The following is a 22,184-nucleotide window of genomic DNA, read 5'->3' as shown; positions in this document are numbered from 1 at the left end:
AACAAAACACAAAATTCAAATAACAAAGACAAATAACAAAGACAAAATTCAAATAAATTAATTAAAAAAAAGAATTGTTACATATGTTATGTTTACATAATTCAATAAAATGTCTGTCAGTGTGTGTAATAATAATAGATAGATAATAATAGATTGTGTAAAAGAAATGTAAGAGTGAGAGAGAGAGAAATACAGCTGCAGAACATTACTACAAGAAACGTTCAAGTAAAACCACAACTTTAGATTCTGCAAAATAGCAATACATAAAAAAACAACAACTATATATATCATATGTAGACTGTCTGTTTCATGTCTGACATGCTGGGCTCCCAACAATCACTTTAATGGCCCAAACATGTGGAAATGGCAAAGTCAGGACTGTATGGAGATGTGGCAATAACTTCCAGCCGAGTTTCTGTAATGTGCAATTGGTATTCTGAAGGGCGCCAGAACGCACAGCTTGCTGTGTATGGGGCTGCATAACCATAAAGTTAAAATGCCCATGCTGACCCCTGTCCACCACCCAAAGCACTTACAATAGGTACAAAACTATTAGAACTGGATAAAATGCAGCGTAAGAAGGGGGCCTGGTTTGATGAATCACGCGTCCTTTTACATGATCTGGATGGCCAGGTGTATGCAAGATAAAAAAGGCAAGCATACGGCATACAAGCATATATTAACAGATAAGCATTGCACTTAACTTTACTGATATAACCGGCAATTGATTTTAAAATGGCACTTTTAATTGTTCCAGAATTTAACTTGAGGAGCGCACAGAACATACAATAAATTCCACTAAAGAACAGTCAGACACGTTAAATTGTTTCTATCTAATTCACCTGAATTTGGCTTCAAAATTTAATAGGACAATTTACAGAAGTCCTTCATCATTTATGCAAGCAAACTGCTTTTGAAGGTGCAGGTTAATAATTCAGAAGATATGCCACATAGCTGATGTCATCGCACATGGCACATGTCATTGTTTTTGGCAATATTCATTCTGTAGGTTTCAAAGAAAAAAAGACTGTACTAGATACATCTACAAATTACCAGTTACCAGTATCCACTAGACCGAACATCATAATCCCTAAACAAATTCTGACTGATTAGGGCAATATATATGTTACTATGGTACATACACTACGCAGCCTTTTTGAATTGCAGGAAATTAAACTGATTCATACCATTGTTTACTGTCCACAGATGTATGATCAGGTCACATGATAACCAATTTAACAAGTCAATACAGTACATGATTTGTAAATTTGTTCTTGATGATGTTCGAAATTAGCATACGTGAGTAAGAACCCCAGTTTTTCTTAGTGGTCCTGCAAGCCTCCACAGGAATCACATTGTTCGAATCAATGTATGGGCCCAAGTTCCATAGCATCTTGCATGTCTTCAGGGAAAACTGAAACGAGTGACCTTCAAATTAAACTTTTTTTGGATTTTTTCCTGATTTTCTCCCTAATTTAGTCGTGTCCAATTCCTCCTACCGCTCAATCGGGAGGGCTGAAGATTATCACGTTTCCTCCCAACCACGTGACGCCACCCGACCACATCTTTTCGAACTGCCCGCTCACGCATCGTTGGGGGTGGAGTAATGCACTCGGAGGACAGCGCTATCCACTCCTTTCGCTTGCGTGAGCTCACAGACGCCCCTGATTGGCTGTATTAATGTGGGAGCACGAAGTACCCCTCATCCCTTTCCCTGTGAGAGAGCTCGGCCGATTAGCTCTCTCTAGACCTCCGACTGCAAAAGGCTACAGCATCACCATAATCACACACACCTGGGCAAATACTACAAAAGAATTTGCTAGAGGAACAAGATCATCAGTCCCTGCTATGTTACAGGGGTATACAATGTGACTAGAAAAATTCTGCACCAGAAGTTGAGTTCCAAATTACTTGTTGTATGGCAAGGAGTCTTTAAGGTCTTGCAGCAGGTTGGGGATGTTGTCGGAGTTTAGGCTAACACATGCACATCATGTTTGCCACCAAAACACCAAAACGTCCTAAAAGGGGGCAGCCCAGGTGTGGCAATTGTAGTTCCTGAGAGGGCAGAGCTGGGAATAGAGGAAAGTCCCATGGCTCTATGGTCCAATCCATGTGTGGCCCATTTCTCCCTTATCCCTTGTGGTGCTCACGTCTCATCATCACAAAGAACTCAGGTTGCATAGTTGCAACATAAGTTTTCTGATGTGGTTTTTCCTCTACCTGGTCATACTAACCTCACAGAGCACCACATTGAGACAGAAAGGTGTGGTGGTATGCAGCAGTCAATACTGTTTGTCTAGACACAAAAAAATAAAAAATACAGCTGGCCTACACCATGGAGACACAGTATGGTAGTACTCTTTGACACAGAAGTAGTAAGTCTAAGCTATATTTTTCAGAGCACTTTCTGTCAGTTCTGTAGAACTGTTGGTTCCTAAAGTCAATGTTTTTTTTGTTTTTTGCAGCCATGCTGACAATTTCCGAACCTTATCTGTGTAGGCTGACTCATGTCCATTTGTGATGAGGTCAATTACAATGGGCATCATTTGCAAATTCAATTTTGTTGAAGAGATGAGCTAGAGTGCAATCATAGGTGTAGAGGCATATAGTAATGGTCTCAGTCCACAGACTTGTGAAGAGGTGGTGCTGAGTGTGAAAGCAAAAGGTGGGGGCCAAAGCTAATAGTTTATGAATAGTTTTGTAAAGTAGTCCATTAGCCAGATAAAGACTGGTGGTGAAAGGTAAAAGTTAGACAGTTGCTGACTAGTAGGACTGAACTGATAGTATTAAATGCTAAGCAGTAATCTACAGTATGACTATCATCCTTATAGATGAATATCGCTATGGCGAGAGAGTCATCTATGGACCCGATTGCTCGATAAGCAAACTGTTAAGAGTTGAAAGTAAAAGGTAGACTTTTTATACATTGTGAAACTACTACAGTCTCCTGAAGTACTTCATAAACAGTGAAGTTGGTAGTTCAGATCATCACAGTTGTTTTCTTTGTAAGGTGGCTGTTTTTAGACAAGGCAGAATGAATTCTTGTGTTAGAGTAAAATCAAAAAGTATAGTGAAGACTGTGGCAAGCTGATCCACTTATGATCCACTTATGGTTTTCACTGACCTTAGCACATCTTAAAAAAAAAAAAAATGGCTTCTGACAATGAAATATTGCCATTGACAGTCGTGGACAGATGGGCTGTATACCAAAGGAAACTTTATTACGTAGCCCTCAATCCTCTTCGTATAGGTGCCTTAGTCTATTTGAAACTCATCATCATCATGTTGGCTCTGGCTTCACTGTACAGGGCCATGTCATCTGACCTGAAGGCAATGCCACAGTATCTAATGATTTACCGGATTATTTGTCATTCAGGGTTCATATAAAATACCATGATATTTGTCACTAACACCACTAAAATTGTCAACAAAGTTTTTGTATGATTTTGTTTTTTTAAGTCCTGGCATATTTTGGGTATGATGAAAACTATAGTAATTGTAAATAAAGCCATTTGCAGCTTTAAAAAATAGCACCAACTAATTTCTCGTAAAAGTGATGGATTTTAAATTTGTAAGAAAGATGCTCAGTAATGGAGGACTTCGAATGGATGGAGGCTGTTTTCTTAGCCTCCCAATTAGGTCTTCGTTTATGCTTTCTCTCCCTCTGCTGTCTATGCCTCCTACTGTACTAGGCATAATAGTCCAAGAAGAACTTGATGTTCCCACTACATCCACCAGGATATTATGAGTCAGAACAAGAGTCTTTCTGAAGCCGTGTTATCATGTAGTTAAATGTAAAGAATTTTTTTGTGACTAAGAAATAAATAGCTGGACTCAACTTTAAATTCCAACATATAATCACAAACAAATCCTTTCCAAATGCTTTCTAAAACCTTTTCTTGTCTGATGAGCAACCTTTCCACCTTGATTGATATATCTGACTTTTATTACACTTTTAAAATAACTTGTACTAGTAAAGATTTTCATGCTGCTTCTTAAAAAGAAAATAATGTTAAAATTGATAATGCTTTTGTGTCTTTTGTTTAAGCTGAGCTCTATTTAGCCGAACACCCGGGAAAAATATGTGGATAGTGATCTATTGGCAAATTATGGCATACCATATTACTAACATCCATACATCCATACATTCATCCATCCACCTATCTTCTATCTATCTATCCAACCATCTATTTATCCATACATCTACATTTCTATTACAATGTACTGTATCCCACCTTTTTTTATCCTCTCTCTAACAAATACCCACTCTCCCATCCCTAACAAATTTTTAAAATGACAAATTATTTTATTGATTTAATTAACATTAAATTAAAGTTAATTATCTTTTAATTCTACTTAGAGCCAACCTTGGTAAAGAAAAATAATAAACCTGCTTGTTAAAAATACATAAAAAACAATACATAATTCTTCTTTTGTTTCAACTCACTTGTATGTTGTTTGCATTCTCTGCTCATCTCGAAGGTAGCTGTCTTCCACCACAAAATGGCTGCAACTAATTCGCTGTCCATGTGTGTCAATCACAGCTTTACACCTACAAACAACAAAGAATTCATAGGAGATGGACAAATGGTATTGGGTCTGGTCCTACTACTGATGACACTGACATATTAACATTTCAGCAGAAAATATACAGTACACAAAAAAAATCCAAATTTTAATAATGCTATATTATAAATTAAAGTTTTTTTTCTTTAAAAAAAAAAAAAAGGTCAACATTCAAGTTTTGATGTTCTTAAATTTTGTTGATGCAAGTGTATTAGCAAAAGTCCAGGGCAAGTGTGCTGACCTTCCCACTCTTCTGACAGACAAAAAGAGGAAAAACAGCGAACGTAGGGGAATCTGTCAGCTTGTTATGTCAAGAGTTATAAATGTGCTTTATAGGGCTCATTATCCAAACTAATGGGCTAGGGGTGACATCCTTGAAATGGACTTTCACAAAACAATAAAGGGCAAGGTGAGTGACTCAATGCCTGACAAAAAGTGTGGCCATCATTACAAACCTCCCTTCACACAGGACTGAATGCAGTACAGAACCTGTTTAGGAAAATGAAGATTTATTTACAGAGGGGAATTGACGGAGGCTAAAGGCTTCATCAATTGCCAGGAGCTATGGGACATAGGCCACAACTCTGACACACCTGAACTCTCATAGCATAGCGCACACTCCATGATTTTTTTTTCCCTACTGTAGAACTGAATGGTTATCATGGGCACATTGCTTGGTGCACGGTTGTTCATTGGTTATAAGAAAAACAGGTTAGGTTTGTAACCATTTCATGCAAAATGTGCTATGATAGAAATGTCATTGTTCATGTTACTTATCATACTCAGATCTGTAAAAAAACAAAAAAAAAACAGGCAAATTGCTGCTGTAACTGGTCCCAATTAACTATCATCTGACATATTTAAATACCTTGTAATTAGAAAGTAATAACCTAATTACAAGGTAGCTTTCTGTAAGGGTTCAATAATATAAGATCACTTTCCAATTTCCAGATTGAAATTTGGAAATTGTTGTTGAAATGCATTCAAATATATTTTAAAGTTTACTCCATCTCTTCCCAACATTTATTTAAAGTACTAAAAGTTTCACATGACCAGTTCCCACTTTGTATATTATGATGTTCAAAAAGAATTTAAACTGAATCTGAGAGGTAACCATGCTTTTAAGTGATGCAAAGTTTTAAACACCTTTTTTAAAGGTAATATATATGTTGTTAGATACCAAAGTATTTTACACACATCAAAACAAACTACACATGATGCTGGGCAACAAAAGAGGTTAAAAAAAGGTAAAAAAATAATAATATTAATAATAATAAAGTGATAAAAGAAGAATAGACCTTTAAAATACAACAAAAACTGTGACACAGCTGAGAAGCAGGCCCAAACATAACCATCCAACTCAAAAAATGATCAAGCAGACCATCAGCCTCACTAACAAGTTTGGCAGGCAGCTGACTTTCTTTGATGCCAACATGGCAGTTGGGCTCCGAGGTCCCATAATCCTCTGCTGCATTATTAATCTAGGTCTACCCTTTTCAGCTTTATGCCTATAATAAGTCAAGACGTAAGGTGGTAATTTATGATACTGGGGAAATTAAAATCATTGTTCAGCCTGCCAGACACCTTGCCAACTCTTCTTTTTTTCTACTACCGCTTCACCTTCATGGAACCTATTTCCTCTTAGTGATGTATGGCACAAGTAGGGCTGTGCTGACACCCGGGCACCACAGCTGCAGGGCAGCAATCCTCTACAGTGTGCCCTCCGAGTGCATCTTATGGACTGAATTAAAAGGCCTAATGGACATGTTGGTGTGGGACATTCTGAACCCTATGCATGGCACTGACGAGGGAACCAATGGACCAGAAACCACATCCAAACTTTAGCAGTGAGTGCCCCAGGAGAATTATGTCAACTGCATAGTTGCAATGTTCAAGATTTATATCATTAGTTGACTGAATACAGTAAGTCAACAGAACTAAATAAGTGAAAAGTGTGTACAAAATTCAGTGACAAATATGGCACACAATGCAGGAAATGCTTAAAATATTATTTGTGTATACACTGCATACTACATAAATGTATATACAGTGGGGAAAATAATTATTTAATTTTCTGTAGATTGTGCCCACTTACAAAGAAATTAAGGGTCTATAATTTTTTATCATAGGTTTATTTTAAAAAACTGAGACACAGTAACAATCAAAAATAAAAAAAACACATTATATGAATCTCAAAAATGTAGTTGCATTTCAGTAAGTTAAATAAGTATTTGATCCCCTACTATCCAACAATATTTTAGGCTCCCACAGACTGGTTATGTGCTCATGTGGTACATAGATTCATTTATGAATGACAACAACTCATTATTTGTAGAACAGCGATCCATCCACAGAACTCCATCCTTCATTCAAACCTCACCACCATGGGCAAGATAAAAGCTGTCAAAAGACTTCAGGGATGAGGTTGTAGACCTACACAAGGATGGAATGAGCTACAAGAAGATCAGCAAGAAGCTTTATGAGAAGAAATCAACAGAGCAAGTATTCGCAAATGGAAGAAATACAAAATAACCATGAGTTGCTCTGAGTCTTCTATACAAGATTTCACCCTCATCAATGTAGGGATAATGATGAGAAAAGTCAGGGATCAATCCAGAACTCCACAGGAGAAGCTTGTGAATGATATCAAGGCAGTTGGGACCACAAATAACTAGTAATACGATATGTCGCCATGGATATATACAATATATCCCCAAGTTTTCCAATGAACAGACAAGGTTTGGAATAATGTCATGGTCAAATAAGATCAAAATTTAGCTATTCAACCCGACTCGCTTTGTTTGTAGGAAGAAAAATGCTGATTGAGTCCACAAGAAAACCATCCCTACAGTAAAGCGTGGAGGCGCATGCCTTGGGGCTGTTTCTCTGCTAAAAGTACAAGCCTATAAGTTGTTAAAAGGAAATCGCTGCTGGATCTGGATGTGTGTGGATGGACCTCAGCTACTTAACAGAAGAGTTTAAAAAAAAAAAAAAAAATTAAAAAAGAGGAGTACAAGATTTCTTTATGGTGCTGCTGCCCTTTTTGAACAGCATGTGGTCAAATGATGTATATAGTCAGTAGTTAAGTGCTTATGATTTAGCTGTTTAACACTGCTGGTATACAGTCCTGTCTTCATGACACTGGTTGACATACAGGCTTCCTTCAGATGCCAGAGGAATTTTAACAGTGTTTAGAATGTTGTTTCCACTTGTAAGGGTGACTCCAAGGAACGTTAAACTGCACAAAATTGCTGGTTGCCTTATTTCATTTTGATCACATAAGGTAGGAATAATCAAACCTGATCATGCCAAGCATGTGGTAGTATACTACTAATAAACATTTTAACATTTGGGCAAGATATTGTTCTGCTATAGTTATTGGTTTATATAATTTTATTTTTGGTTTGGTTATTTTTGGTTGGTATGCTTGATAACACTATCAAGCATACACAGCAGATCCATACATGAAGTGACACCCATGGTCTTATCAAAGTGTAAAACTTACAATAAAATCAGCTATCTACTGTAATATACCTACTAAATGTTTGTCTAAAAATGTAAAAAACTGGTGGGTATTGGCAGTAGCCATGAATTAATTTTAAGAAGGATAAAGGAAAAAATTTGTAAAAAAAAAAAAAAATGTGTGATTTGTACAGCTCAGCTGCATTAAATGACACGCTCGTTTTTTAGTGGATGTACAGTAACAGCAAAAGGTGTGGTGATGGCACAAGGTTTTTGTTTTAAGGATTCAGTGCACAAATTGGCCAATTTCACCAAAAATAAAATTATATAAACCAATAACTATAGCAGAACAATATCTTGCTCAATAGTTGTGCAACAGCACAAACATACTCACCATGTGTCTCTTTTGCCAATGTGCCATTTGGTACTATAGCTCTGAATGCTTTGCAGTGATTGTACTGACGTTTCTTCCTTCCTTGCATGTCTCTAGCTCAGAAGGCTATACAGTTGGCTTATATTTTATTAGGGGTTTCTGCACTAATTCATTGTTTTTAATATGTGGGAATAGAGTGATCCATGTACATCCTAATAAACTGTCAAATATAATGATCAGCGATAACATTATGACCACTGACAGTTAAAGTGAATAACATTAATTATCTCGTTACAATGGTTCCTGGAAGTGGTTGGGATATATTAGGCAGCAAGTGAACATTTCATCCCTGATGTGTTGGAAGCAGAAAAAATGGGCAAGCATACGGATTTAAGTACCTTTGGCAGGGCCAAATTGTGATGGCTAGACCATGGTTAGATAGTCAAAACTACAGCTCTTGTGGGATGTTCCTGGCCTGCAGTGACTAAGACCTACCAAAAGTGGTCCAAAAAAAGGGAAACCAATAAACTGGCAACAGGCTCATGAGGGCCAAGGCACATTGATTCACAAGGGGAGCAAAGGCTCATGTAGTCTGATCCAATAGCAGAGCTACTCTAACACAAATTACTCTAAAAGCTAATGCTAACGGTGCCAGAACACAGTACATTAGAGTTTGCTGTGCATGTGGCTGTAGCTATAGAGCAACCAGTGTGCCCACAATGATCCATTTCCAAAAGTGCCTACAATAGGCATATGAGCATCAGTACTGGATCACAAAGGAAGAAGGTGGATGGTGGGCATGTGGATCACCTACCTGGGCAAGATATGCACTATGGAATGAAGGCAAGCTGGCAGAGGCAGTGTGATGCTTTGGGTAATGTTCTGCTGGAAGCCTTAGAGCCTGGCATCGCCCGGCTGGACGATGTGGCAAAAATTTATATCACGATATATTTTTTTAATTTTGGTCGATACAATATAATTCCGATATCGATATGGACAATATTGAAAAGCCTCAGGAAAAAACTGCAGAGGACACACACAATGGATGTCTGCAAACTGAAGTCTATAATACCTCCAGGCACCTCCTATTAAAATCATATAACTTTTTTTTTAAATAAAAACAGTACAAAAAACTTTTTATTTGTATTTAGCCTTTACAAACAAAATGTGAAATAAACTATCAAATAAATAAAACTCTCAGGAGTGTGTGTGTGTGTGTGTGTGTGTGTGTGTGTGTGTGTGTGTGTGAGTGAGTGAGTGAGTGAGTGCGCCCACTTTTCGGCTTCGCACACACAGACACACACTCTCTGGCTTACGCACAAACTCCACTCTGTCGCAAAACACGACAGAGGAAAAATGGATCTTTACCCTCTACGAGACTTGCTTTTGCTTTATACGCGCGCTGTACAAACACGCTAACAAACAAAATTAAATATGTTTCACACACGTGGTCACAGTGTTATAGTAAACAGAACACGTGTGCACGAATGTTGATTATACCCGTAAGAGACGAGCACTAAGACCCAGCAGGGGAGGCGATTACCTACAATTCCGCAGCGCAAGAGAAAGAAAAACCGTTGGCTCATATATTCAAACGTATATTGAAATATCGGAAATGTGTAGTATCACTGTTATTGAAAAAATATATATATCGCAATATATATTGATATCGAATTATTGTCCAGCCCTATAAAGAGTTATGGAAACATATTTCCACTTTTGTGCACCAAGCATAACTTATTTTTCATATATCCATTATCCATATTATCTTCTGAAGACCTCTGTAATGCAACACTAATAAATGAAATCTGCCAGCAGAACACCACACTACCTCTTACAGGGTTGTTTATGAGCTTTAGAGTACTTTCTGCTTTCCAGTTAAGGGTCAAATCGGCCATCTTAGCAAAGATTTGGACAGATGAAGTTCAAAGTCAGATGAATTAACAGTTTTATTTTTATATTTTTTAATGGGTGTTTGGTTAAACAATATAACTAAATTATATAAAAATAAATTACCATACACCCACCAAGTGACCTTCAACCAGAATCACAGAAATTAGTATACAGGCAAAACAATTTTTGGGGGAACACAAGGAAATTAATAAGGTAATAAAAGAAAGTGTAAAAAGTGTACCTGGAAATTCTTTTAAAAAAAATAAATAAACCTGATCAACGGTGCACCCGAAAAGTATTCACAGTGCTTCACTTTTTCCACATTTTGTTATGTTACAGCCTTATTCCAAAAACATCCCCACAGCATGATGCTGCCACCACCATGTTTAACTGAAGGAATGGTATTGGCTAACTGATAAGTGGTGCTTAGTTTTCTCCAGACCTGTTGCTAGGCATTTAAGCCAAATAGTCCAATCTTTGTTTCATTAGACCAGAGAATTTTTCTTGGAATCTTGGAAGTCCTTCAGGTGCCTTTTGGCAAACTCCAAGGGGGCTGTCATGTGCCGTTCAAGAAGAAATGGCTCCCATCTGGCCACTCTACCATACAGGCCTGATTGGTGGAATGCTGCAGAGATGGCTGTTCTTCTGGAAGGTACTGCTCTCTCAGAGAAATGCTGGAGCTGTTTAAAAGTGACCATCCCATTCTTGGTTACCTCCCTGACTAAGGCCTTTCTCCCCCGATTGCTCACTTTGGCCAGGCAGTGTGCTCTAGAAAGAGTCCTGGTAGTTCCAAACATCTTCTACTTACTGATGATGGAGGCCACTGTGCTCATTCGGACCTTAAAGGATGCAGAATGTTTTTTTTACCCTTCCCCAGATCTTTCTCTGAGGTCTACAGACAATTCCTTGGACTTTATGGCTTGGCTTATGTTCTGACATGCACTGTTAACTGTGGGACTTATAAACAAGTGTGTGCCTTTCCAAATCATATCCAATCAACTGAATTTACCACAGGTTGACTCCAATCAAGTTGTAAAAGCATCACAAGGATGTTTGGGGGAAACAGGATGCACCTGAGGTCAATTTTGAGTGTCACGGCAAAGGCTATAAGTACTTACAGTACTGTATGTACATCTGATTTGTTTATTTTTAACATTTTTAATACATTTGCAAAGATCTTAAACTAAATGTAATTCATGGTGTAATTATAGGTTATTGTTTGCAGAATCTAAGAAAAATAAGAATAAGTCTGTAACAAAGTGAAGTGAAGCTCTATAAATACTGTACTTTCCAGATAAACTGTACTGTAACTAAATTATGACAACAATAAGCCTTTGACCCTTATTAAAAGCATTTTTGTTGAAGCTTGATGCACATTATAAGTACAGATTAATCAAAGAAGACTCTCAGTTTTGTAAGAGGCACCAATAGAGGGTGTTTTGTCTTTAGATGAAAATCAATTAGTGGAGGTAAGGCCTCAAAAAAACATCTGCATCGCTCATTGCTGGCCCAAGTGGCAGGGCTTGTGATTTGTCTTCTGAAGTCAGATGCTTCAGGGGGCTGCACACTGCTTTCTCCCTGAAAATTAATTAATTCTATATCTATCATTTTAACCCTTCCCTTCCCATCGCATTCACTCTCCTGCACTTTTTCTTAACTCTGTGCTTACTTTTCTTAGCTTTTAATGCTGGGGTCCATCGTAAGTCAAACACGGTATGCTGTTTTTTATAATTTCTAAAAATACAGATTTAAAAAAATATATGTTTTCATATTATTTTGAAATATGCATCGGAACATAGGCAGTGTACCTACTGGATCTCTGAGGAAGTACTTACTTGCCCGACTCCTTGTCCACAACCAGACACTGTACAGAATGCCTCAAACAATAAATGCCTCCAAAAACAGCACACATTCTGTAAAATGAGAAACACACATTTTTAAAAATATAAACACAAACTGTTTTTGAAGTAAAAATTAAAAAATCCATAATTACAATGTAAAATATTCATGACAATCATATTTTAAGAGTACATTTCTAAGTCTTTTGTAAAGGTTTACTAAGTAACAGAACACAACACGTACACGATGCCAACAGTCTCAAATGTTAATGTCTCTTCTTGTAAGTAATTATTATGCCTCAAATAACAATATTAAAATCTTGCTTGTAACAACTCCGTATATTAAACTGGATACAAGTTGTTAAATAAAAGCTATCCAATATTTAAATATATTCCAATTCCAAATTCAATTCCAAAATGTAATGAATTCATCAGTGATAATTTAATATAAATCATTAAAAGATTCAACCACAGACTACTGAATTATAAACAGAAAGATGGATGGATGGATGATCCAGAACATATTGCCTCTACCACCTAGTGGCAGATACATAAAAATGTCACTATAGTCACTTCTCTGCTTCTCTGCTAGTTAACTCAGTATGTGTAAAACGAATTGTATATAAATGGACGAAACAGGCTTTGGAAGTTCCATTTTATAACCACAAAGAGAGGGTATTCAAAAAATGCAGAGAATACAATCCAAAAACAGATGAAAATAGCCCTGTCCCAACAAATTAATCTAAAGGTAGACAGCACATATGTCAGCTATCATCTGGGCATCTCATGTCCTCCACAGATAACCACAGAAGTAGAGAGGGAGTCTCATTGCTGAAATTAAACTGAATTGACAGATGTTTAAGCTGATATTACTCTAATTAACAGCCTAATGTCAGTCATGATGATGGACCTAAGGATGACCAAGGGGAATCTGCCAGCTGCTTCCAGCTGTGATAATGCTGCCAGCACCAACCCCCCCAATCCCCCCCCCCAAACCCCCCGCGCCATCCCCTAGTGTCCCAGCACTTGCCCTGCAAAATCACTTGCCATCATAAGGCTAAATTATCAGTTGTTAAAATCCAGTACCCTCACACTGGCCCCCATCCTTTATAGCCTCTAAATGGTATTTCAGGCCTTATCAAGGTGGGATCAGAAGATGTGATTTTTTTTTAATATGCGAGCAAAACAATGAGGGCCATTAATAGCTAGACACATTGACAGCACACTCACAGATGATTTATGAGTTTGTGTATAATTTGATTATGCTATTAATTCCACTGATTACAGCTGCAGCAAGTGTGGAGAAGGTCACATCCAAAATAAATCTTTGACAGCTCCCCACTTCTCTTCATCTACACCCTCCCCCTTCTCACATAACTCCACTAAACAACTGCCTCCAACTAGTTATTTCTGTAATTAAAAGGTAATGTAACAGGCTGCACAAATAAGCCGCAGGGCTCTTCAGCAACATTATACACGAGCCCAAAATAAATTGAATGGAGCCTTGTAAAGATGGTGGTCGCCTTTTTTTAATCCATAGGAATTTAATAGGATTGATTTTTTAAAACAGATAATGGCTTGGTAGACCCATGGGCTATTAGACAAGACAAATAGTAGTTTGTAAATTGATAAGGCAAAGTGTAAAAGTAAAAGAATAACACCAGATTTATTTGGTATCCCTTAAAAATAGGGGAAAAAAAGATGCAGTTAGTTGTTTTTCTATATATAAATATAAGGTATATTCTTTTATTTCAGTCTTGTCATTGTGTTACAAAATTAGATTGTGATAATGCTTCTTGGTCTAGACAAATGTTGTCAAATGCAGTATTTGCAGTATCATGTCAGGATCAGCAATAAATTACATTGGCACTAAAGACGAAACTAAACCAACAGAATTACTGCTCCCCTGTCAGGTTTGTTAATATTATTAAAATCTAGGTAAGGTGTGGCACTATTCACTAAATTAGAGAGGTAGTGCTTGATGGTTCATAAAAAACAAAGGACAAGACTACTCTCATCAAACACCATCAACGAAGATTACATTCTTTGCTGACACTGGAAAGACAATTATTGCCTTTAATTAATATATTCCCTTTTCCATTAATCTGGCAAAAAGGCAAGTGTGCAAGAGGTTATTTAGAAACAAAAAAGGAAACGCTGTCAAAATTTGAAGGATAATGCACGCAAGGATGACAAAATATTTCATCACTTTATTAGCGGTGGCTGTTCACTGATCTGTGAATAACCTGAGAGAGAGGGAGCTTTATTGAGTTCATGCCATCGTCTGTCCATCCATCATGTGCAAGCAGTTATCAATGTGATGGATAACTCCACCTTCTCTTCTTTGACCTGCCAGTATAACCATATTGGGCTGTTTTTCTGCCCAAACTGGATTGCTATTATTCGGACTGTGTTGGAAAAATGTCTGGGCAGGCAGACTAAATTTAAAGGGATTTTCTGTGTAAGATGTTTGATAAGGTTTTCTTTTCATCTCTTATGTGAGTTTTAAATCACTGGGCTAGTAACTGTCCAACAATCTGGTCTGATTTTTCACATAGTAAACTTGGGCCCTTACTGTATGCATCATTGGTGCAAATGCACAGGTACAGTTTGTGGAAACTGTATAACCGTCACCATGAGCCAGACCATGAGCTTTCCCAAAACTCTCCATAAATATTCATTACTGGTTTTTTTTTTTCATTAATGTTTTACTGTTAAATTTGAACATACGTCTGTTTATACTCAAACGAGTATAAACGAGCTTGTGTGTTAAAGTCTGAGCATCCAAGATAAGTATAAGTGTTCCTGCGGAGTTGAATATTTATTTCTCCTGGCCAACCTACATAACAGAAACAACGGGCAACCGACACCAGTGTAACAGGTCTTCCAAATGTCAAACAACTCAACTACCCACTTTTAGATAAACTGCCAAAAATTAAATCCAGTTATTATGCATATTTGTTTATTTAAATGAAAATAAATTTAACTAATTAAATAAATAAACGTACAAAAATATTAAAAACCTTAAATTAATGTTAGGCCAAATTTACTGAGCAAAAATTTTAATTAAAATATTGTCTTTTGTTTGCTCTTTTCTTTGGGCCAGAGTCCTCCTGCTCCTGTTCAAACTGACAGGAATCTGTCCCCTCTGCTGAATCACCTTGAAGTTCCCCTCCATCTAAACTACCAATTTCACACTACCGCTCTCCAAAGACCCATAGTGCTAAAAGCAGCCACCCAATATACTGCAAAGACATGGACATTTACTTCTGCTTAGTGCTCTGTGTGTGTATTCAAAATTGCATACTGTTTAAGTATTAAATGCTGTCTGATTTATGAATTAGTTAATTTCATCATAAAGGAATTTTTAAGCATTTAAAATAATTTAACAGCATAGGACAGAAGAAAGGAAAAAAGAAGAAAAAAAGAGTAGTCATCATAAAAATCTCTGGGCCATGTTCAACTTAGAAGTCAGACTTATCTCAAAGGTGCAGAGAGTGTCTCACCTGCAAAAGCACTGTGGGATTTCACCTAGGCCATAAAGGGGGAACAGGAAGGGTGTATTTCCATAGCGACCAAGACAACACAAGAAGTGCTGCATAGCCTTCAGGCCACTGTTGGTTGGAGCATCTTGGCTCACCATGGCAATGGAGTACAAAATGAAATGCTGTAGATTCTCTGTTAGGTTCTTATGTTTGAGAAACTCCAAAAATGGCATCTCTGAAAAACCTGGATAAACAGATTAGAATTTTTTTATAACTCGCCTTTTACCTAGTTAAGCTTTAAATTTAGGATTATCAAATATAAATTCCTCATAAAGTCTAAATGCACTAATTTAAAACAGACATGCATTAAAGAAAAATACTACATACAGTGAAACCTTGGATTGCGAGTAACTTGGTCGAGCAAATTTTTCAAATAAAATTTTAACTTAATAAATGAGCGAGGCCTTGAAATACGAACAGTACACACGCACTTTGTCTGCTGAGTGTCACGTGATCACAACTGAGCCAATGGTTCTTCTCTCTGTGGAATTGTGGGTGATTGTCTCCCATGCTCAGTCTCAGTGCGTGAGTCACTTGTGTAGTCAACATCTGTACGCACATGTACTGTTTACTACATCACCAATTTTTTTTAATTTAATGTCTAAGAGTAGTGACTGTTCTTTAGTAACTGTACTACAACCATGGCCTCCAGGAAGAAAAAATGTTTAAAAGGCTGTAGCAGTGTGGGAGACAATTCTAACGGCAATGCAATCCTCAAACATTGCAGTCCTCAAAAATCCTCAAAAGGAGGCAAAAGCAAGTGTTACTAGTAAGATTCCAGTTTGCCGACAGAGACACACTGTCAGAGAGCAGTAATTCCGTTAGAGTGTGTGTGTGTGTGATTGAGTGAGAGAGAGAAAATTGTCCTACATTTAGCCATTTGGCAGACGCTCTTATCCAGAGCGACTTAAATTATTATTTTTTTTATCTCATTATACTTCTGAGCAGTTGAGTGTTAAGGGCCTTGCTCAAGGGCCCAACAGTGGCAACTTGGTGGTTGTGGGGTTTGAACCTGGGACCTTCCGAACCGTAGCCCAATGCCTTAACCACTGAGCTACCACTGTTCTACACAGTGGGCCCCCTCCTCCTTCTCTCGTCTTACAACAGCCATAATTTTTTTCAAAAGGTAAAGTGCAGGTTGATTTGTTATATTTTTACTTTATATTTCATATTTACAATTGTTATATGAACATTTTTGTTGTTGTGGAACAAATCACCTTAGTTTTCTTTATTCATTTTAATGTACAAATGCTTTGAATTATAAGCATGCTTCTGAACGAATGATGCTCACAATCCAAGGTTGAACAGCATTTATTTAATGCTGCTAAATTCTTGAATATGGGTGTTTTAATTCATTTAATTAAACATCCTGGCTCTGACAGCAGTGTCCACTGAAGTCCCGTTGATGAGGTGCATTGATACAGACAGGTTTACAATTGAACCTAAAGTTAACATATGCCTGAGTATTCAATCCCAATTCACACAACCTCCTGTGTTTCTCTACTAGGGAATATACTTAATTTTCTTTACATTTAATTAAAAAATAACAGTTAAAAGATTTATTTCAGCTATTATTTAATATATTTTAATGGGTCAAAGGTTTACATAAAATATGTAAGTACCTAGTGCCCCTGTTTTTTTGACTATTTGAACTTAAAGGTAGAAGACTTTTTTTTTATTGATCAATCATGATAGAAAAACAAAAATTATAAAAGATATATTGTAAAAAAAAATATATTCTGTACATTGCTGACAGATTCACTAAATAATAATAATACTGTATATCTCTTCAGATTTTTTTTTCACTTTTTCGTACTCAGCCTCACAGACAGACAGACAGACAGACAGATTAATTGAGTAACAGAAATGACAGTCATACCTTGAAATTCCTCTTGGTGTTGCTCAAAGTCCAGGCAAAAAGTAAGGAATTTCATCAGCATACGCTTTTCCACCACTGTCAGCTGCTTACTGCCAAATACGTCTGCACGCGAACACGGGACCTTAAGGAGATTTGGACCAGGGGTGGAAGGGGGTGGAGTTGTTTGGGGAGAAGACAGAGGCAATGAGAATCCATAAAACATACAAAGCAGAGTGAAAAATTATCCGTAAAAAAAGGGTGAGTGAGAGGGAATAGAAAGAGAAGGAGAGAGTGAAAAGAGAAATAAGGCAAGGAGAGTGAGAGACTCAGCAAAGGTCACATACTGTAAATAGATAAACTTCTTGCATTAATAATTTTACATTTCTTTACAAAACATCTCTACCAACAATAGAAATAAAATTTGACATCAAGCAGAAATAGTTATTTATATGAGGGGTGTTAAGTCAAACTAAGACTACTGATTGCTGAGAGTAAAAGTTAACTTTATTTCTCTATAAAATCCCCTGCTACACTATTACGCTTGAATACCATCAAGGTAGAATGTTTCAGGACTCCCTGGAACTCCTTCAATGGCTCCAACATGTTGAAATGGATTGGAGCAAGAACAGTACAAGGGATATTGCAAAGCACACTAAGACAAACTCCTGTAAATGGCACAGCGGGCAGTATAAGGTCACACAATGTCCTGCAAAAACAAAACGCCTTTGATAAACAAACCAGGTCGTTTTGTTTGTTTTTTTAATAAAGGAAAGGCCATTAAAGGACTTCCAGGGAGGATGGCATTTCAGACGTGATACAGACAGTCCAATCATGGCTTCGGTGAACTGAGAAAACTTTCTACCTCAATGGTATCCAAGCACTAGTGAAATGCTGGGATAAATGTAATAGTGTAGCAGGGGATTGTATAGAGAAATAAAGTTATCTTTTACTTTTTTTACAGGCAGTCCAATGAAAGCTCCAGTATGCGAGAAATATTTCTACCCTAACGGTATCAAATTACTAATGATAAGGAGATAAGTGCATATAGACAGGGTATTATATAAAAAAATAATTTTTACTCTCATAACTGTGTTCTGTAATTTTGCACAATCAAAAGTCTCAGTTTGACTTGAAAACACCTCGTACAGATGTTAAATATCTGGTGATATTGCTGGACCACTAGTGTCCATTCATACTGAATTTTTTTTTTTTTTTTTTTTAAGCGGTCTAATCTTATTCTTTTTTTTATTTCATTCAACATTATTTTTTTATAGATTTATTATTTTAAACTTTAATTTAGCTAAGTATTCAAAAGTAAAAAAGGTGGCAATAATGTTTAAATGCTTAAAACATAGCTTTAGATTTAGTCTACACTGATTAACCATAGCATTTAATCCTTTGACATGTAAAGAGAATAATATTGATTTTCTCCTTACAGTGGCACTTGTCAAGGCAGCAAGTAATGAATGTGCAAGTGTTGAATGAAGGAAAAAATGGGGAAAATGTAAGGATCCTGAAGAAGGGCCAAAATGTAGATTTCCAAAATTTGGCAATGTTCTGCTGGGAAACATGGGGTCTTGTCATTCATGTGGATGTTACATCGCATCTCCTACCTAAACATTGTTGGTGAGCAGGTACATCACTTCATGGCAACAGTATTTCCTAATGGAAGTGGCCTCTTAGCAGCATAATGCATCCTGCCATACTGTAAACATTGTCCATTTATGGTTTAAGAAAGATAAAAGAGTTCAAAGTGATGACTCTGTCTTAATTTCTCAGATCTCAATTTAATCAACCATCTATGGAATCTTACAAGACACTACAGATCTAGATCTGCTGCCAAATTCTGGTGCCAGATACCACAGCACACCTTCAGAGATCTAGTGGAGTTTAGCCTTGACAAGTCTGGGCTGTTTTGGCAGCACAAGGGAAATTATACAATATTGGGCAGATATTAATATGCTAATTGTCTTTCACCAGAACAAATATATGTACCGATGTCAACAAGCAACTTTCTGCATTAGGCAACAGGCAAAGCTCTTTTTACAAAACATTCCACCCACATACAAACCACCTTTAAATTTAAAGTATCTGTAATTAACCTTAAAAAAATCCATCTTAAGCATTGGTTGTGCATGTAGTTTTTAGCTTACCTGCTCTACTTTGCCATTATGACAGGTCAGGATGCAACTGATGTTCTTGAACTCAGCATAACGACTGACATTGGACTTGATGAGAAGGTCCACCAGTAAGCCACGGGAATACAACAACTGTAATATAGTATTAGATAGTAAGTATTAGATAATCGCTACAATACACACAATAAGTGTGCGCGTGTCTGTGTGCGTGTGTGCTTACGTGAGTGTGTGCAAGCGAAGGTGCGTGTGGTTTATATCCTGATGGTATTACTGCCAAGCCTAACTACAGCAGACTAGAACAATAGAAAGGTATTTGACCCATCATCAAGAGATTAAATCTAAAGGAACCAACACAGGCCAAGAGTCCAAGAGTATGCCATGCGTACTCTTTCAAAGTGGCATATGTTCTCGACACTAACAATGACAGCAACACTTGCCAATCATGAGTAAGTGTGAGCTCAGGCATGCGGAAGGGGCAATTGTTGTTTTTTCTGATTGTGCTACATTACCCTTGATGTGGCACGATCAGCTAGAAAAGGTGTGGTCAGTTGACGTCATGTGCTTTAAAGAATCATGTGAAAGCTTTTGCCCTCCCTGGCTGGTGATGGGAGAGATAGGTGTAAATAAAGATGGGTGTCAAATAGGTATGAATTAGTGCAGATTAACCCAATTCCAAAGAGACGTGTGCATAAGTAAAAGAAGAAATAGTGACCACTTTACAGTATAAGCCTCTGGAGGTGGCGTTAATCAGTTTATTAGGTTTAGGGTCAGCAACATTATGTGGCAATAACATGAACAGCTGATTACTTAAATCTACTGAATGGTACCAGGTTATCACATCAAAGAATTTTTCTTCCCTGATTATCCAGGGCAACAATACCAAAATTTACTGGGCTCAAATTGTAAAAGTGTGGTTCTGGGAGCATGAGAAATCATTTTTCACCACAAGGTCTCGACTTTAACCCAACTAAAAAGTCTTTGGGATTTGCTGAAGAAGGCTTTACAGAGTGGTTCTTCTCAAATTATTAATTATGCATTTTGTACTATACTAGAAACATTTTAATTGAACCACATGAACTAAAATAATATTTAAAGCCAATGTAAGGTGCATAATCTGACATTTGAAACTTTATGTAAATATGTAGTATTTCACCCTACAGAGTGTGAGACACTATTCAGACACTCACCTTAGATACAAGATCGATGTTAAATCTGCGCCCCTCCTTCAGTAGCTTTGCATATGTTATTTTCTTTTTCACTTCTACTGCTTGCTCTTGGCTTCCTATTGGCTGCTCATCTTTTTTGCCTTCCTCTAATTGGCAGGGTTCCTGGCTCTTATACATTTGCTCATTCACACCGAGATTCTTTGTATCAGCATCATCTTGTGCACAAGCACTGAAAGAATCCACATCTTGAGTTTCTGTTTGGCAGTTATCTATCTCCTCAGCTGCTTTGAGCAAGATAGTTTCCACAGGAACCTTCAGTTGCTCCTCGTCCTCAGACTCTTCGCTACAGGAAACAAAACAATCAGAAGGATCAGAATCCTGGGACAGCCATAATTCATCACCCTTGGAGCAGACAGGGTTAAGGACCTTGAACAAGGGCCAGCAACTTGTTGGAGCTGGCCTTAAACCGCCCATCTGTAACTTAGAGTCTTAACCCACTGATCCCCCTGCCTGTTATAGGTATGTGTAATTTTTGAATAATTAAAAAGCTGCAATAGTGCGTCTGAAAATGATAAGCAATAAAATAGAATATCAACTTTAATCATTAGAGACCCAGACTTTATCTTGAAAAAAAAACTTCACTTAGAGCGTATTAGCTTTGTACCTCCAAGTTGAAAATGAGACATTTTCTATTGTTTATTTGTAATTAAAAATTTTTTAAGTTCAGCCTGTACATAAGAAATTATTTATCCACTAGCAATGTCTGCCTATCTATAGTGTCTGTATACTGCCTGTGATTCCAGAGAGAGAGAGAGAGAGAGAGAGAGAGAGAGAGCGCATGAGTGAGTTGAGAGGCTGCAGCTGCGCCTGCCCCCTGCATGAGAATCTCATAGGCATAGAGAATGTAACAAGCGTTAACTCCAAAGGCAACAGCACTCCCGTGCTACTTTTATCTATATCAGAGAAAATGTAGGTGGTAGAGTATTGGCTACATCTGGTGATTCATACTCTACAGTAATTTCACACTGACAAATATAAAATTGGTACCTAATTTTTAAAATTATCTATTTCTAATATTTATTACTACATTTTAGCTAGCCATTGGGCCATTTTATAGAGATTATTCAGTGCATAAGCATCTACTATATTAATAATTAATAAAAAAAGTTATCTTACAAGAAGCAGAAGCAATATGCTCTGATGCTAGAGAGGTCTGACTGGCAGATGTGAAGTGTACTTTACAAAGGCAGGAACCCCCACTGCCTTCATCACAACGCCATCTAGTCAGGCTAAACATCTTTCAGATGTCAAGCAAAACTGGTAGATTAGCCAAATTGTTCACAGC

The 22,184-nt window shown here is 37.2% G+C and overlaps 1 protein-coding gene across 1 annotated transcript in view; it reads right to left on the bottom strand.

Annotated features, from left to right (window-relative positions):
• The window catches only part of chm (CHM Rab escort protein), a 59,308-nt gene that overhangs the window by 14,315 nt on the left and 22,809 nt on the right, over positions 1–22,184 (bottom strand). The window contains exons 5-10 of the mRNA XM_053478926.1: positions 20,861–21,182; positions 19,689–19,805; positions 17,557–17,677; positions 15,639–15,861; positions 12,130–12,207; positions 4,448–4,552 (exon numbers count right to left, since the gene is read on the bottom strand). Coding sequence (XP_053334901.1) covers positions 4,448–4,552; positions 12,130–12,207; positions 15,639–15,861; positions 17,557–17,677; positions 19,689–19,805; positions 20,861–21,182 — 966 coding nt within the window. The remainder of the gene's footprint in view (positions 1–4,447; positions 4,553–12,129; positions 12,208–15,638; positions 15,862–17,556; positions 17,678–19,688; positions 19,806–20,860; positions 21,183–22,184) is intronic.

The sequence above is a fragment of the Clarias gariepinus genome, chromosome 19 (assembly GCF_024256425.1).
Source record: "Clarias gariepinus isolate MV-2021 ecotype Netherlands chromosome 19, CGAR_prim_01v2, whole genome shotgun sequence".
NCBI classification, from domain to species: domain Eukaryota; kingdom Metazoa; phylum Chordata; class Actinopteri; order Siluriformes; family Clariidae; genus Clarias; species Clarias gariepinus.
Note: the sequence above shows the minus strand (reverse complement) of the source record. Positions and strands in the feature narration are given on the sequence as shown.